Source organism: Halichoeres trimaculatus, unplaced genomic scaffold (genome assembly GCF_033239565.1).
Source record: "Halichoeres trimaculatus isolate MK-OKI-2021-1 unplaced genomic scaffold, fHalTri1.1 fHalTri1_scaffold_1, whole genome shotgun sequence".
NCBI lineage: Eukaryota > Metazoa > Chordata > Actinopteri > Labriformes > Labridae > Halichoeres > Halichoeres trimaculatus.
In genome coordinates this window covers 14,674,261-14,693,661 of record NW_027437179.1, presented here as the reverse complement: position 1 = coordinate 14,693,661, position 19,401 = coordinate 14,674,261, and the positions used below count along the sequence as shown (strand labels likewise).

The 19,401-nt window shown below is 40.3% G+C and overlaps 1 protein-coding gene across 3 annotated transcripts in view; it reads right to left on the bottom strand.

The window, feature by feature from the left end:
- Positions 1 to 17,588, bottom strand: part of LOC141798023 (dedicator of cytokinesis protein 3-like) — a 272,445-nt gene extending 254,857 nt beyond the window's left edge. For all 3 annotated transcript variants that reach the window (XM_074679790.1, XM_074679799.1, XM_074679807.1), the window contains exon 1: positions 16,779 to 17,588. In XM_074679790.1, coding sequence (XP_074535891.1) covers positions 16,779 to 16,815 — 37 coding nt within the window. In that variant the 5' untranslated portion in view covers positions 16,816 to 17,588. The remainder of the gene's footprint in view (positions 1 to 16,778) is intronic.
- Positions 17,589 to 19,401: the final 1,813 nt, after the last annotated feature.

Here is a 19,401-nt window from a genome sequence, read left to right as displayed (position 1 = left end):
TCTTATCTCTCCTGAACTTCTCACATAGCAACAAGTCTGGATCCTAAACTCTGAGTTTAAGTTACAGAGGTATTCTGATTACAGCTTGAGAAATGGGTCAAAAAGGTGCATGGAAGTAAAAAAAATCCCATCCCATTGGCTTTATACAGGCCTCATCGGTCCCTCATCAAGCTCATAATATTGTGATGATGCTAATATTAACCTGAACAGTGACAGTAAAAATATCATGGAGGCTGTTTCAGTCCCCATAGACCCAGTTTATTTGTGTTGTTGTTGTTGTTGTTGTTTTGTGTTGTTGATCGGGCTTGTTTGTGATCCTCCTCCGAGAGGAAGCTGAGAAGTTGGACCGTTGTTATGGCGATAGTGGAACCAGTCCTGCCAGGGTGTCTGCGGAAACTGAGTGTAACCATAACAACGACGGAACTCTCCTCTAGAATGCTGCTGTGTTTAAGACCCTCGAGACACACACACACACACACACACACACACACACACAAACACACACACACACACACACACACACACACACACAAACACACACACACACACACACACACACGGGCTGGCTGCCAGCTAAACAACCCACATCCAAACCAGAGCAGCTCACACACAAATCGGCTGAGAAAGTTTCCTCTGACATATTGAACCACAAATTAAAACTTTATGATTTGTGTTTTCAGTCAGATTCTCTTTTCGTAAAACTTTCACTTCATGTTTTTTAAGGACAAACCATCTCAGTGCACATGAGGTATACAAAAAATTCTGCTCAGACCAAGCTTAAGAACCATGAGGGGTGAGTAAGTAAGGAGAGGAAAGAGAGATCATTAGAGAGTAACTATCAAATTCAAAGTTTCAAAGCCCTTTACAGTTTTGCAAAACTGTCAGAGCTGAAAAATTTCTTACAAATATGTGTTAACTAATGTCAGGAACTTACAGGCAGTGGAAACCTTTTGCTGTTAAATTGGCCTGAGGCTTGATTCAATCGTTGGGAAGTCATTATGATATTGAAGAAATGTTTTGAATTTCATTTTTAAGGGCTTAAAAATAAGACATTGGCTCAAACCAGCAACTCTTTACCCACAGGCCCGTTTCTTGCTCTGTCCACCAGCTTGTTCTGTCTGAATAAAGGCATCAAGAGCCTGAAAAATGTATTGGAAAAAAAAATAAATACAACTGCTTATATAACTTTGCATGTTTATTCTTTTCCCGTGATTATGAACCACCACAGCTCAATCTGTTTTTTTTTTCTCTGTTGCAACAGCTTCTGGTTAAAAAATCTGACTTTTCAGTGCTCTTTGATTTTTATAATCGTAAAAATAAGGGATACATGTTTAAAGATGTGTTTTGAAGGAAATGGAGAATTTTGACAACCTTATGGCAGAGTTAAGTCATTTATCCAACTATGAAGTTAAGTTTAGTCTAGTTTAAATGGGGGAATAAATCTTTGAAAGACATTATTAACAGAGTCAACAGTGTAAAATGTCAAAAGACTGTGAGTTTTAAATGCATATAGAAGGAGTTTTAGATAGAAGCAGGGTGCTCAGGTACAGAGAGGGGTGGCCTGATGGTTTAGGGATATTTAAGGGGAGTGTCTGAAATCTCATATCCAAAGAAAATCTGGAGAAACAGCAGAAAGGGTTCACAGGCTCACTGATATCAGAGCTTTGGACACAGCTTTTGAAGTCTGGGCAAAGGCTGCACACCGTGTGGTGGTGGCAGAGCAGTTGGGATATTCAGCTTCACTCTCAAATCTGCATCTAAAAAAGTGATGGACAAGTAAATAAACTAAAAAACTGCAAGAAAACAATCTAGGATTAGCATCCAAATCAAGTTGTGTTTGAAGCATTTGCCTAAATGGCTACAAGCTTGCACACACACAAATACACACACAGCAGCACAAAGCACAGACCAAACCAGGCAGAGGATTTGTGATTTGAAGTGAAATGTGTAAATTATGAACTGATTATAATGAAGAGAGGAAATTAAAGGATGCAGTCAGACATTGCTGGGGGAAAATCAGAACTAAACACCTCCTGCTTTTAACTTTCAACTTTCTCTTCTCATCTGCTGTTCAGTATTCAGCTGTTGAGGGTTCATCTCAGTTCTGCTGCACGATTCATAGTTGGTGCTGTACGTTCACTGAATGAGCGGTGCAGCACAGATCAGCTTGCTGCAGCTCGTAATGAACTTTCCGCCTACAGTTTAAAACCCTACAGCCTCTTCGTTGTGACTTACTCTCAGCTCCACTGAGAAGAGAGGGAAAGAAAGCAGAGTGGAGGCGAGGATCGAATGACCTCAGTCACTTCTCCGCTGGGTGTGTTTCAGCACCAAGGACAGCGGCCAGCAGCTCTCAGCCTCCACCACACCTTCTTCAGCTTCAGTCACAGGTTTGACTCAAGGCAGATGTAGAAAGGACTGTTTCATCCTCTTTAAAAACTTCACTCATATAAGAAATATTATTAGCCTTTAGCGTTTAAGTTTTATCTTTGACATTCTGTAAGTGTCCACAGAAGATGTATTTTTTGGTGCTTAACCCTCCTGGGCAGCTTGCTAAACCACTGTGCTCTGCAATACTTTGGTGAGAGGGGTCTATATAGTGTGAAACATAGAGACCAAAAATTTTGTTACACTCAGCTCCTAACATGTTTATGTCTGCTGTGAAAAAGGAAATTTTCAATGGGCTCTAACAGGATTTCCACAGCTTTTGGAGCGTGCATTAAGTGAACACTTGTTTATTTTTTGCACTTACCCTCCGGCTTCATTTGCAACACCAGAGTGCTTCTGGGTTCACTCTGTAAATCTTGTAAAACTTCACAAATCTGCTGTCCTTATTAAGAAAAACCGGTCTTTCTGTCACTGATGCTTCTGTTTTTAATTTGTACAGTTTATTTTCTGTATTTTTGGCCTCTAAGTGCAGTTTTTGCAGGATAAATAATGCAAACTTGAGTCTGTTGTTTGCGTGCAGTCTGGGCATGTTTGCATACATTTGCTGTAAATGCAGCTCTGCCTCTGCTGAAAATTGCCTACACAGAGAATAAAACATGAGGCAGCTCAGTCAGGCATTAGTAACCTGAGCATTCACGTCAGTGCTTGATTATAGCTGCTAAAGATGCCAGGAAATTCACAAAAGCTTTCTTGAACTCAATTTTTCTCTACCCCTTGTTCTATTTCAACAGAACTTTCACATATAAGATCATCTGAAGGAGGAAACTGCACCATACAGACAGATTCTAAAATGCAGATTAATGAAGCAGGAGGTAATGAGTCAGCTGTGTGTGCTTTTATGAAAACCTAATTCACCAAATAGAGTGAGTCAAAGCTGATAATAAGAGTGAAAACAGTGCAAAAGGCTGGGCTGAGTGAATTAGTGCAGCTTAAAGAGAGGGAAATGGTTACTGCCCTGAGTTTGATTTTGTTTTGTCGTCAATACTCAAACATGCTAAGAAACACTTGAACACACCAAGACGCACTGAGAGAGTAAGTGCAGGGTGTGTGTCATGTAGAAGCAATGTGAACTAAATACATCCAGTCATATAATAATATATTTATCAGCACTGAAAGTCACAGATAAATGCTCTACTTGTTAAATATTTCTTTTAGTGATTTCTGTAAAAATCTGTCATTAAGTGTGGTCAAACATACTTGTTCCATCATTTCAGACTTATTGATTAAAACCTCGCCTGTCTCTCATTTGTCTCTTGAAACAAGGAATGGGTACCAAATTAGGTAATTTAATAGGTACTGACCAAATTCTGTCAAAAGCACCAGGTACCGATTCATGTAAAATCAAAAGGTACCATGTTTAGGTACCTAAATGTATCCTTGTGAGTGTAAGGGAGTGGAAAAGTAGGAGATTTTCCATGCTGGACATAAGAACAGCATTGCAATTTTATATACTGCGGGATGAATATGTTGAATTTTTTTAAAATAATGGGATTTTGTTATTAAACAAATTGATATTTTTTACCATGTACACACAAAAAAGTACAGAGTATTGGTACCATTAAGGAACCGCTACAAATTACCAGGTACTGGGCATCGGTACCGTATTGTTTCAATTGTGAAAGATACCCATCCTTATTTGAAACAAAATGATAAGTGGTCAGTTTTCTGCAGTGTTACGTGCTGCGTAGGCATCAGCAAACTCTGCTTCTTCTCAAGGAAACTATTCATCAATAGAGGGCAACATGCGGGAAATATGTCAGGATTTTTTTATGGCAGGATCAGGATCTGGTTTTATCATCACAGTTTTTTATGATGTTTTTTTTAACAATATTTACAACCTTGAATATTTATTCAGGGCTTAAAATTCTGAACTATTTCCATGCATCAATTTCTGCCTTCTCTGCACCATTTCATAGCTTTAATGTGGTCTTGTGTGCTCTAATATGACACATTACTAGATATACCTTGGTTTTGTTTTGGCACTTGATATAAATCGTAACTGTACACATAATTTACAACATGAATAATTTTAGTACCATCATTAGCACATTTTAAGATGAAGGCTGGGGGCTGAATGACAATCCACCACGGGCTACAATGTGCCCCCTAGGCCTGACTTTGGACATGCCTGTTGTAACTGAAAAGCACTGTACTGGTACCTCAGGTCGATTTGGTCCTGATGTAAAATAAAAAGTCATCTTTAAATTGTTGACACATTAGTAAATACAGTGTTAGTCATTGCTGCCTTCGTGAAAACACTTGTAAATGCAGCAGGAATACAGTGACCTAAATCCCTTCATTATGAGCTGCTTTTAAACATAGAAGATTAAATCCTCCTGTAGCATACGATGACTGTCAGAAGTTTCCAGAGCAGAGGCCTGACCTGGTTAGATCTCAGTGTCGGGGGAGCTCCAATCTCCTCCCAATTAGATGTGTTTCTCCTCTGAGAATAGCTTTTATTTTACAGAAGCTGTATGATTAAAGCTTCAGATCTGGGTCACACAACACTCTCACAGGAGCGATAAGTTCTGTAATGCATCACTGAGACGTTTATAGATTATCAAGAAGCAAATCCTGACAGTTATACTGACCGAGTGGGATGATAAACAGTGTGATGCAGATTAGAGTTTTATTTATAAAAACAGTTACTGGCAGGATTGATGGTATTCATTAGGATAAGCCTCAAGGATTTTGAAAAAGACACACAGCCTTCCTTTGCAAGCACACATCTGTTCATATATTCATATATTATTAATTCACATTAATATTATCCAAGTTATTCATCATCACAGTTACGGCTTGACCCTCTAACCTGCTTGATTGGGGCAGTCTAATTGTTGGTTGTCTGAGCCATCAGCCATTTTAATGGACAGAATCTATCAATACATAATCATCAGTCCCTAAATGCGTCTATCTGCTCCATCAAAATGATCAATTCTGTAAACATCTTGATAAATATCTCTTAAACTCTTGTGCTATCTGCGTGAGCAAGGTTAGACTTTTTGTGTACAACAGGCGGTCCTCAAGTTACGAGTTCCATTACTATGACGCGTTATAACCATAGACTGTATATAGAGTGGACAGTGTGGCTCCGCCATTTATCATTGTACGGTTTTAAAGCTAAAATTCTGCTGTCACAGGTGCAGCCATTGGCAGCAACTGCAGTCAGAGTCTGCGCAGTAGAGACTGTGAGGGATTCTAGGAGAATCTGAATGGAGCCGGCTGACAAAATGATCATAATTCTTTTTCTTTTGCAAGTCTAATCACTTCTTGACTCTACCTCCCAACATATTTTACAATCCTCGAAAAAAATACACAAGAACAGCAGCTGTCAGTCATTGTTAAACATGACGTAAAACCTTGTTTTTAACCTCTCATAACTAATGAAAATGAAACTTTTCAGAAAAAAGAGGACTTGAATACAAGGCAGCCAAATCATATCTTCAAATCACCGCAACAATCGGACGTGAGAAACATTTCTACGAAGTGTGTTGATCTTTTAAAGTTTGACCACAGCCAATCTGGAATGGCTGGAGAATTTTTTTTTAACCTATACTGCATCCAGCCACCAGGGGGAGCAGTTTTGTGGAGACCTCACTTTGAGCCGAGCAAGATGACGTCCATTTTTTTTTACAGTCTATGGTCGTAACCTGAAATTCCACGTAAGTGGGATTTTTACCCCAAGTACCCCCTCAATCTCTAAATAACTATCAAACTACCAAATACATGTATTGTACTTAATATTCATGGGGAAACAGTACAGAAAATTGAAATAGACATTTCAGTTCAAACTAGCCCTTGCTAGAAGGTGCCCTGGCTCAGGCCGAGGACCCTAATAAAACAAATATATAATGTAATAGACAATTTAGACTATGACACAACTCAAGACAAAGTGAACGATGCTGATGACCACGTAGCACTACTTGCTGTGTATTCATACGCACTCCGCGTCAAAAACTAGTGCACGTCGTAGGAGCTTACAAATAGAAGGGCGTAACTTCAAAACCATTTTCTTACGAACATATATTTGTTGGCGTCGTAAAGTCAAAACGATAAAAGTTGAGAACCACGTAAGTCGAGGAGCTCCTATTTGACTTTTTTTTCTGGTATAAGTTGTTTTATCAGATTTATTAAGAGCCTCACTTACCTGAGAGGTCAAGAAAATGTCTTATTTCAAGATACTACGAGACAAAAATGACACCTGAATTGCCTACAAAGAAATCTGCAAAAAGAAGTATACTTGCCAAGATTCTTGTATTGAGGCACCATGATCCAGTAAATTGTTAAATCTCAGGAGTCATTCTTGTCTTTCATCATTTAAAAAAAAGACATTTCTTTTCTGGACTTCTCAGATGTATGTGGGTTATGTTAAGTCTAATAAGACATTTTTAAGAAATATTTAGCCATAAACAATTGCTTGGATTTCAGTTTTTACAGTTGAGGAAGAAGTTAGGGTTAGTCAGTGTTTATATGGTTAGGGTTAGGGTTGCACTTTTGAGGGATAAGAAATTCAAACACTGGGTACGCTACAAGTCAGGTTTGGTGCAGTTCCAACTTTTTCACTTTAGATTCAAATTCCAGTCCCATTTATCAAATCTGGTCCTCAACAACTCCTGATTCTGCCCCCTTTGCTTCAGAGGGTTGAAAATGTTGAATATTACAGATAAGTGCTTCTTCAGCTGTGGTAGAAGGCCTTATGACTGCAGCCCATCAAGAGCAGAGCATTCCCTGAAATTCAGGTTGTGTTAAATTGCCAGCTCGAGACAAGCTTGAGGAAGCACAGAAACAGCAGCAGTAGTCACATTAACTCCTTTCTTTGGCATTTCCTCTCTGTTTCACTTGGTAGCAGCAGACATTGATGAAGTCACCTCCATGTTTGATACCTCATCTGACAACCCAACATCTTATTCTGACTTTATACCTTTGCAGCACGATAAACTCCAAACTTAACAGAGAATCTGTAGGGAAATGGGTCTGAATTCTGCAGTTTAAACAGCAGATGGGATCTGAAAAAACAGCTTTTAAACTAGTAAACACATTGTAATGGCTAATAATTCAGAGACAAAACAATCTGCTGGAATGTGTCTAAGAGGCCGTGTGAAGCTCTACATGGAGCTGGGGTAGAAAGAGAGAAGGATTTCCTGTGTTTGGCATCACCAGGGGATGAGATTTACTGCATAATACAACACCCAAACCTCTACAATTACAGCCTAAATTAGAGAAAAGAATATGTGAGATGATGTGAGCTTGTTAACTGGCCTCTTACTTGAGATGTGATTAAAAAGGCTGAGCGAGCACCCTGAGGAGAGGAGAGATGGAGATGGGGATGGAGAGGAGGAGTGATGGGCTGAGAGCAAAAACAATCAGCGAGATGTGCTGTCAGTTTTCATCGGTGATGTTGATTCCTCAGCAAGCAGGACTTCAAGAGAGGATCTTTTTGCTCTTAATCGTTTGCCAGGAGGAGAGTCAGAAGAGGATAAAGACGGGGTATCAGTCCTCAGCAACATTTCTACCAGTGTGTGAAGCTTGAGGCGGAAGAGCAGTGAGCTCAGGCAGAAGCACTCAAGTCTTTCCATTAGGATACATAGAAGACATAAAAATGCATGTCTCATACAGGTACAGGGTATTGTCTTTGAAAGCCTCCCTACTTGAGAAGGCAGTCATTTCAGTTTAAAGGCTTTTGAAAAACAAGCACTTCGGTGTAACAGGGCTGTAGTGAAGATAAGTTCAATAAGTTATGGATAAAGAAAAGCATCAAGTCAATACGTGGTTTGGAAATTAATTAAACACTTTTTCATCATGTTTCCCTGGGTAACTTTTTGCTCCATCCTATTATTACATGTTGCTTTGACACTCGTGCAGGTATTGGGAGAGGAAAACCTATATTTGGTCGCTTGTTAGCAATTTAGTGTCCTCTCTCTAGGTCGTCCTCAGACGAGCCTTCCATTGTTGATTCCAGTCATCCCTGTCTTCTATGCATCAGTCCAGTTTGCTAGTGCTTTGAGCTCCTGCGTCCTCTTTTGGTACCTCCACATAGGTTAATGTGGGGCGTCCTCGTGACCGGTGCGCATGTGTTGGTTCATATAGAATCAATTTGGAGGCTGGCAGTTCTCTATGCCTTTGGTAGTGTCCTGCGAGTCTCATCCTCCTGGCAGCTACTTTGTTGCTCACCCTTGGAATTCCTTTGTACAGGATACTGTTGGGTACATGCGCGTCCTTGCTGATGTTCAGTCCTACACACATGCACCCTGTGTAGCACCCGTTTTAAGACTTCTGTAGGGTTGGCTTCAGGGTCCAGCATTCACTGCCATAGAGCAGAACAGATTCCACTGTAGCAAAGAAGAAGCTTAGTTTGATTTGGCGGGGTAGGTTGGAGTTCCATACACAGGTCATGCAAGGATCCTAATGTGGAGTTTTTCGTGACGGTTCGAGTTCAGTGTACATAAGATGATCAACAGAAGAAAAACTAACTTATTTGTGAACTAAAAAAGAAAAAAAAATCTTAAAGTTGCATATAATGGACTAAGTAACTATTGCATCATTTCAGTCCGTTAATTCATTTGCACTCTTCATCAATGGATTTCATCACCAGTGGTGTTCAGATGGACACATGGATGGAGTAAAGCTTTTGAAGCAACCAGCAAAAGATAAACCCAACTTCATCCTTTCAACAGCAGAAACACACACACAAACACATAGGTAATTTGGAGTCACACAGCCACATTGGATATGACGCTGGCTTTGAGCTTCCTTTCGAACAGCCATAGGGTGCCTGTTAGTTACGTGAGCTTAGCTGTATCTCTGATTGGACAATCAGATGATCCTAAGAACTTCTAAACTGCTAAATTGGAAAAAAAAAAACACCCACAGCACAGTGTGTGCCGATAGCAAAATCAGCATTTCAGACCCATTTGTGTTGTTTGGTGTGAACATGGTTTTTGGTCTTTCTGCAGCCAGCCTCATGTGGATTCTCGATAAACAGCCACTTTTAGCAACTTCAAAACGGATGCTGCCCCTTGGAAAGAACCCCTCCCTCCAAACTCCACACAAAAAGCCTCTGTTGGCGCAAGGATCAAACCAGGGACCTTAGGAAACAGCTTCAACATCCATTTCAGGCTAAGTGCGGTAAATACTACAATTTTTGACTAAGCACCGAAATGCCTCATCCTCTTATAGACAGGACAAACGTGGTTTGTGGCGGGTCATTATATCATGTTTGAAGATGTCTGGGGGTTTCCTCCATCACCTTCAGGGAGCGCTGCTCAAAAATGATGTCAAAGTTTTTCTGACTGGACGTCTTAAAATAAAAAGAACTCAACGTGACAGATGAGCACAGGCCACGGCAGCAAAGTGTAGTTTTAGCTCAGGAAAAATAGGTCAGATAGAAAAACACAAAACAAAATATAAACAGCAGGCATAGAGAACAAAAGGTGCAGCGCCTTACACGAGGACGTTCAGTACGTGTCTGTCATTTTGACGGTGACCCAGTTACATCACTTCATGTGCTGCTATCGGAGCAGTGCTAAGCACCAGTGTTACAGTCCATCTGAACACTGATCTAATGTGTGGGAATCTACAGTGTGTGAGTGACAGAGTCAATAAGCCTGGTTAGGGCTTGAAACACAGGAACAAAGGCAAGTTGAACAGATGTATAAGTTGCTGAACTTGATACACAAACTTCTGGAAGCAACTTATTCTCAACCTCGAATACATTTCAAAAAATGACAGCCTGGCATCTGTGCAACAGTTTTGCTTATGTTGTCAAGTTTGTAAATCTAAAATATGTAGGTTCATTTAAAATGGAGCTTACTGAGACCTCTTGTATATTGTATAAAACTAATGCGGAACAGTCAAAACACTGTAAACAATGCAAATAATAAGAGACATTTTATGATGAGGCACCAAACCTACTCTAGACTAAAACAAAGAGACGTAAACAAGTGCATTTCAGCTACTAAAGAACACATGCTAAATCCCTAGTTTTCTCAATCTGTTGTTTTAGAAAACCCTTATTTTATCCTCTTTTTTAAACTTCTCATTCTAGCTGCTGTTTCTTTAAGGCTCTACCAACCCCTTTCCCTCTGATTGGCCTGCTCTCTGGAGGCCTGTTAGAGGCAGAGCTATGAGTAGACCTTGGTGTTTGAGGCCCGGCCCTCCAATGTGTCATGAACCAGTTAAGAGATCCTTACTGAATGAGCTTACCGTTTCAGCAAGTCTTGCAAATATCTCATTAAGATCACATGAATAAGTATTGAAAATCTGCAAACCTTAGTCTGAAAATCCAGCGTTGTTCATTTATATCCATTTTTTAAATTTATAAATAAAATATGGAAAAGCACAATGCCACCACTTTAAGTGTCTCTCCCCCCTCTCTTGCATAACACTTTTTAGTAGCATGTAAGGTACAGGAACACTGCAAAAAATATGTCGAACAGGAAATCGTACTTTACTTCAGTTAGCTTTTAGCACTCCATGTAATTCACCTGACTTCAGCAGCCCCAGATGTAAGCAACCAGAAGTAATACTTGAGTGGTTCCTATAGTGTTGTGGACTTAAGTGAATGGCCACTAAGAAAATACATTTCATATACAAGGATGTTTTTTTTTGTTCATCTATCCATTTCCACGTCTGTCTGTCTGTCTGTCTGTCTGTCTGTCTGTCTGTCTGTCTGTCTGTGTGAGTGTGTGTGTTATCTGCGAGTGTGAGAACTGAGTGCTGTGCTGTGCAGCCCTGGGGGAGGTGAAGCTGCATTCAGGAACCTCTATGGGCGCCACAAAGCTGCATTCATCCAACTGAATAGCTGTTTTCTACAACCAGGCACTAGTCATCCCAACTCCATTGGACGGCCTCTATGAGTTACCACTTTCCCCGCCTTGGTATGCAAAGCCTTATCCAGCAAAAACACAAACGGTGGTTTAACAAAGAGACAGAACACAGAAAGATGAAACACACAGGAGGCATACGTGACTCTCCTGTTTCCTCTGTTCCTCCGGACCCTCTGTTCTCATCCTGTTATTGAAAAGGAGATTATGGATTTCATGTTTTCTTTCTTCTTTCTTTTGTGTACTCTGCTTATGTTCTTTTATTATGCCAAACATGATTTAGGGTCATGAAAGGAGTTAGAGACAGATGTAATTTGTATGTGACACACAGATGGATGGTTTTAAATGACACAATTAAGTGCTGTTTGGGCACCACTGCTTCTCTGGGTGGTTTCCTTTTAGTCTGCTCCTCTGCATCAGGATGTGTTCTGGTGATGGAGTACGGGTTCCTCCCTTCTTTCCTCTCATTAGAAGGCATCTCAGGGAGCTGCATCCAGGGTGGCTTGGTGGAATAGTGGGTCATTTTTCAACCAGAGGGTTGGAGGTTTGATTCTAGCTACTACTGAAACATGCTAAGATGTGCTTTGTACAAAACACTGGAGTGACATCATCATTGCCGTGATTTTAAACAGGATTAGTAAATCCTGAAGGTCCACTTTTATAGCAGCTTCATCAGCCTATGACTGTTGGATGAACAAGTGAATGTGATGAGTAGTGAGATCTGAGGGGTCTCTATGTTTTACATCTTCCTGTTAAATGACCTTTTGTGATGTTTGCACCTTGTTTTGTTCACCTGCAGTGGAAATCTTCAAGGTAATCTAAGAAGTGGCAGCTTATAACATCCCACTCACTACACACATCCTTTTTACTTTAACTGCCTTATCACAAAACCTTGTGTTTTTTCAGCAACCAAACAATACTGACCAAGGTCTGAATATATCTATTGTGATCCTCTGACATTTTTTATATATTTTTAATCTGTATTTTCAAAACAGTTACGACAACATCCAAAGAAACATGGACATCTACGGTGGCTGGTTGGTGTCTGACAATTTGTGAAAGCCATAACACAAATTCAAAAGCAAAAACACGACTGCAAATGAAACATCACGAATGCAAATGCCTCAACACAACAAAAGTACAGTCACAACCTTCGTTAAAAGAGGTTAGTTTTTGTCAGTGGACTGGACACAGAAAAGTGGTGAAAGAAAGAAAATGATTGTTTTCTTTTTTAACTTTATCTGTGATAAATGTAGCTTCATAGGAGTATCACCTTGTGATAGCCTTCGTGGTACTTTTATTTCTATACCGGTATTGTGTCAGCATATAGCTCTGTTAATCAGTGGTGTCATAACTTTAGTTTTAGGGATGTGTACCTTTCATGTTTGAAATGAAACCGTACCAATGCCCGGTACCTGGCAATCGGTACCGGGACTCAATGGTACCAATTTTCAGTACTTTTTTGTGTTTATGTGGTAAAAAATACCGAATTCTTTAATAATAAAATACTTTATTTTTCAATTTAATATATTTATTCTTCAGCAACCTTGCAATGCTGTGTGCATGTCCAGCATGGAAAATCACCTACTCTTCCACTCCCTCATAGTCACAAGAATGCGGTTAGGTACCTAAACATGGTACATTTTGATTCTACATGAATCGGTACTCGGTACTTTTCACGGAATTCAGTCGGTACTTATTAAAGTACCGAATTCAATACCCATCCCTAGTTAGCATTATAGCTATATTTATCCTGGCTGAAGTTAAGAAAGAAAGTAATATGCCTACTTCCATAACTTTTTCCATGTCCATTAGGATAACTGTCCTTTTAACTTCTGCTGTGGCTGCACTTCTGTTGTGCTGTTGCTTTTGCACCCTATATACCACAAGATCTTTCCATCTCAAGGTACTGAAGAGTGATAAATTAATGGAGCAGGAAAAATGTAAAGAAGAAGTAGTACTAACTGAGGTAGCAGCACTGGAAAAATGTGTCTAAAGCTTAAGATAAATATTCATAAATATTTGCAAATATTCATTCAGTTTCATTAAGAATAGAATAGAAACTTTTGTCATTGCAACAAGTACAACGAAATTGAAGTCACAGCAGCAATCAAGAAAATAAAAAATAAGAAAGTGTGTAGAAAGTGCAAAAAGGTCCATAAGAAAATAGATGATGACAGCTTTAGGTGTCTGATGTTAGCTCTGTTAGCCATGTCGGTGAATAGCATGATGCGACTCTGCCCTCTGTGCCCTCTGGTATTCCCTCTGTTGCTGGGTTAGCACAGCTAGCTCATCCATCTTATTGGAGATAGATCTTACGTTCCCAATAACGATGGATGGAAGGACAGGTCCATGTCATCACTTCTTGGCTCACAACTGAGAACCAGCATGTCATCCTCACCTCCTTCTCCTCACCTTGTGGGAAGACATCCGGCCTAACACCAGTTAGCATTGACATGCTACAGCTGCAAACAGCTAAGTTCACATGTAAACAATGCAGCCATGGTTACATGTGGGATCTCCAGACAAACACAGGGGTAAAAAAAAGTAAAAATATAACTGAAAACTTTGGTGTCCATGACCAACAAATTAGCCATACAAAGTATGGATCCACTCCAAATACAAAGATAACGAAAAAGAGACGGAAAAATTACAAGAAACAAACAAAGAAGAGAGAGCTGCTGCAAAAGGCAGCCATAGCCAACAGGGCGGCGCCTAGCAAAGAAGTCAAGTTGTAATTTGTTCAAACACTGAAGCTACATTTCAGTATTTCCACCAATGCTTCTTTGAAAATACCTAATAATGGCAGTACAAGTAGTTTGGCTAGGGCAGTAAACTTGAGCCATTTTGCACATGTCGAAGTCTCTATGGCTGAAGATGTGAGCACTTTACAGCATCACCATGTGTTAAAGAGGAGTCTTCCTTTACAGTAACAGATCCCCTCCTGCTGTGAAACACATCATGCTTCATGTGAACAGTTCATCTACAAAGGCTTGCATAAATAGAAGCCTTCCCACACTGTTGCTCTGTCAGAGCTGCTGTCCCTGTATGATGGCTCCCAGCATGCTTTCTGAAACCTTGAAAGCTGTGATGCAATCCTGGTTTTTAATGTTAAACAGCTGCTTGAAGAGGGAATGAGGAGCCTCAGCATGCAGCTGCTGTGACAGTCTAATGAAGGCATCAAACTGCAGACATAAAAAAAACCCATCTCATTTAAATTCAGGTAATGTCTGGTTCCAATTAACAGAGTGCCAGAGTCATGATTCCCTACATTGACTTCCTGTCAGTAGAGTCCCTGCTCCGGCTCCATGCAAACAGTGCTGTAGAGTCCCGCCTGATCGGCCTCTTGGAAAAGACTGGGCGGCTGTCAATCGATCGCAATGACTATCAGGGGCAAGTTCTGGCAGCTCATTTAAAATCCTCACACCATATTCAGTTGACTGGGGGAGATACAATTGTTATTCACACCATACCTCCACTGAGAAGGTGCTGACTGAGGCTTGTGCATCAAACAGTAACAGATAGTTCATGAGCAGGCTCTCCAAATCCCATTCCCTATTTTCAACAGGAGACAATGGTTGAACACCTGACTGAATATCAGACACTACAGGATGGGTGGTGATTTATAAATGCTGTGAAATATGACTGTTTTACTGTGGTTGAAATCCAATGACAGGAAATACCATATTTCTGTAAAAGTCCCAAACAAAGCAAAAGTCTAGTGACGTCTCACTGAACTATATTTGGACTGTGTATAGGCTGCTTGTATAAAGCTAAAGCTCTGTAAATTCTGCAGAAATTCAACAACTCTTAGGGCTGAAATGTTTAAATGAATTGATTATTATGATGCGAAAATGTGCTTCATGAACATCCAGAGTTCAAAAACCACATTAGAGGAGGCAAGATAAGATTAAAGTTATGAAATAGAGTTGAAAAAACAAACAAACAATGATGCATATAATCATTTCCAATTACAGGATAAGAAATATTTGGGGCTATTTGAGGGTCGAATAGTCTCAAAAGCATCATGAAAAACAGTCATTATAAAATCCAGATCCTGATCCTGACATAAAAAAATCCTGCTGTATTTTCCCTATATCGCCCCCTTATGGAGAACATTTTCCTTGTTCACAAGCAGAGTTCGCTGATTTTAACACAGCACATAACACTGCAGAAAACTGATCACTTATCATCTGGTATCAAGAGACAAATAAAGGACAGGTGAGGCTTGATTTCATAAGTTGATGGAACAAGTATGTTTGAGCACACTTAGTGACTGATTTTTACAGAAATGGTTAACAAATAGAGCATTTGTGTGCTACTTTCATATGTCTGTATGGGCTGCTGGCCATTGGTCATTCTGACAAATTCAAATGTGGCCCTCTTTGTATCAAGTTTGGATACCTTTGTTGTACAAAGTAATGCAGACAGATGAGCAGTTATTTGGTGTTACTAGCTCAAATAACTGCTGCTTTTATATCAATTAGGAGTGACACAACAGCTTCATCATCATTTTCATATCAAATGTATTCCTTTTGCAAGAATTAAATAAGCACAAGCACTAGACTTGTTTGTCCTGATAACAAAAAAGGATTTAACTTTTCCTGGGCTTCAAGGAGTTCACAAACCAAAATAATGAGAATGTCAAGAGAAAAACTGCCACACAGTTGTATCTCAACAAATATTGAGAATACATAAATAACAGAGTGAGACAAGCAGACGAGGAGGGAAACTGACTCAAGAAATCCAGCACAGCCTTGAGTAGGGCTGGATGTGTGCTGTGCAGTTAGGGGGGTATCGAACAGTGGATCATTGGCTAATGGTCCTTGAAACACCAACTCTCATCTGCAAATGTTACTCCCATTACGCTGTTATATAATATTGATTTATAAATCACTGCTGTAGAATCACCTGCACTGTAACACACCGGTGCTATTTCAACCAATTTCCTTTGCTCACTGGCCTCAAAGCTCCAACATGTGTGACACTGCACTGCTGCCTTATTTTAACAACCTGACATCACAAACTCAATCTGCACCTCTTACAGGACACACAGCCAACATGCCACTGAAACAACCACCCACTTCAAATGCTGCAGACCAACATTATGCACATAAATGGAGCCACATAAAAAAAAAGTAACACCCTGAGCAGCTGTGTGCAGTAGATTCCTCTCAGGTGTGCCAAGTTGCAAGTCATACATTTGAAAGAGACTCTAACAACACTAAATACTGTAGACAAAGCACAGTGCTGTAAACTCCCAGTGGAGTACCAAACACCCACATGAGTCCCTTACGAACTAAAACAAAGGACCAGGATCTTACAGTTTGCTTTATGGATCACAAGCAACAGAATAAATCAACATTTGCCGACCACACTGCCAAGATCCGCTTAAAAAAATGAGCAAACTGCCTATTTCACAGCTATCTCAGAGTCACATCAGGTCTGGTCCTTTGCGCAGGACAACCAGCATCCTCAGAGTAAACAAATTAACATCATGGATGTACTCACCCACTCCTATCTTCTCATCCTCCGTAGGCGTCCACATGATGCCCCGGCGCACAAAAGAGCAAAATCCCAAAGAAAATACAACCACAGGATGCGTCGCTACATGAGAATCCTGTCACCAGAGAGGGCAGGGAGGATGAGGAGGACTAGGGTGTAAAAGTTTTCCTCAAATATTCAGGATGATGAGAGACAAAAAAAAAAACTCTTCAGGTGTCGATGTTCAACAAGGTGCGAGAGTTTTAAATAGCGAGCAGGTGATGGGTTATTTTAGATCCTGTCAGGTTTGGAGTGACGCCTGGCGCACTGTGTGTGTCCATCTCAAGTCCTCCTGTAGAACAACACAAAAATACACCCAGAAATCCTTAAGAGGCGCTGAACAGGGGCAGAATCTGTTATTTCTACAAAGGATGGGTGTCACTAAATGGTCAGGGCGAAAGGCTGCGACACGGAAAAGCCCCACACCACTGCAGGATGTTAAAATACAGTTCACCTCTGATCCTGTTTGAAAACCACTGCAGAAACACTAGGATACTGTGTGGATGGTTCCCAAATGAGGACATAAAGGCGCAACACACAAGTCCATGTTGGAGATTCCGGATGCTAAGTTTCGTCCCTCGCCTCGCAGGAATCCCCTCCTCAATCACTGTGTCATGCTTCAGCCTCTATGGTTCACGTTATTCCGGTGTTTGCTTGTTCATCTATCGGCACGCAGAACTCCGGCTGTGGCGTCGGTTTTGCTCCCCGTTGCAGCTGTCAAACTTGTCCAGTCCTGTCCGGTCTGTGCCCAATGCCGGTCTGAACCGACCGGAGGGGGGAGTCGTGCGCAGGCAGCAGCAGCAGAGAAGCCTGACATCAGTTTAAGAGGATCAGGCGAATGAAGAGTCTACAGATAGAGAGGGTTACATGGCCGAGGGAGGGAGCAGTTCGTGTGTGTCCGCTGCGCCCCTCGATCCTTAAACGTTAACCTTGGCCACATGACGCGCTGACATGGCACACACAGGAGTTGATGTGGTCTTACTGGTACAGTAAACCGCGCGGGACAAACGCGCGCGCACACATTTACACACTGGTAATTAATTACGCACGAGACAGAAGCGCTGTGAACTCAAAGGGTGCAGTGACAACACTCAAAAACATGTCTGACATATAAACACACACACATGATTAAGCTTTATAGATATGATGTAGCATACATATCAAACACATACATGACCTTACATGACTCATTTCGTCACTCCAAATTTTGACTTCATGGTGACATCATTTCTGTCAGGTTGGGTGATTTACAGTAGTATCTGAAAGTGTGCGCGTGTCGGCATCCCGCAGAGTAAAGCAGCAGAGGTAATCCGTTGTGTGTTTGGTGCCACCATGTGGTGAATTCTGATAAACACAGTGACCGTGGACTGAGTTCTACTAAGTTAAGATGGTTTTGGCGCCATTGCTTCATTTGAAAGTGTTAATAGTGGTAAATTTGAAGATTTCAATAAAATCTATACTTTAAGAATATAGAAATCACACCTTAAATGTATCATTGATATAATACACGTGAATGCTTTACCCAGAGGTAATGTTACACACAAATTAGTGCATTGTTTTAGTATTTAAAGTTAAAGATAGTCCTCTGATCAACCTCTCCATGAAAGATAAATCCCTGTCACAGAAACCTAAAACTAAGGGAGACATGTTCCTTAATTACCTTTCTATGGCAATGCACAGAAGAAAACCAGTAGATTAAAGCTCCTGGGGAATTTTTAACAGTGTAGAAAAACAGGCCTATTAGTGATGTAACCCTCAAAAAAAGTAATAAGTAATAAAACCTGAATGTAAAAACTGACCCCAAAATGTAACTTTTAGGTCAGTTATAACATTTTGGGCTTTATTACATTTGGTTGGTACATATCGGGCTCGAATCGCCTCTGTGCAGAAATCAAATCCAAGCAGTTTTTTTTAACCAGGCTGTATTCGTGATGTTAATATTTTCTTTTGAGGCTTGGTTTGTCTGTGGTTTCTACAAGTCAGACCAGTCGATTGACAACATATTGACAAAAAAGCCTCTTTAAAAAATGGTCTACACCTCAAATTCACAGAGAGGGATGCATTTGACTCTTTAAAAACAACAAAGAGTTGGTTCAGAGCATGCAGTATAAAATGAGATGATGTGTCATTATACACTGCGAGGGAGGCAACATAAACTTCAATCAGAAATTTTCCACAAGACCTTAAAGAAAACAGTTTTTGTTTTGTTTTATTTTGTTTTTGTTAAAAAAAAGTATTACTAATTACCTGAAGCTGTGCTGGGAAAATGTGTCTTTCCCTAGTTTGACCACCCATAATTTAAAATGACCAATCAGCTGTGTGAAATATCTACTCATGCGAGTTGAACTCATTGCTAATCTCTACTGGCTGATATGCATTTCTGCAGAATCTATAGGTGATTGAAAACCATTAAGATGCTTCTTGTTAAAGAAACTTTAAAACGCTTTCCCTGATGACTGACAGCATTTAGATAGCTTACATTAATCCTAATGATCTATCAGGCTCTGTAAGTAATTCTTCAGCTTCGTTAACTATTATGTGACAAAGCAAATATCAGAAAGTGTGTCCTTTATTATCAAAGCAGAACTCA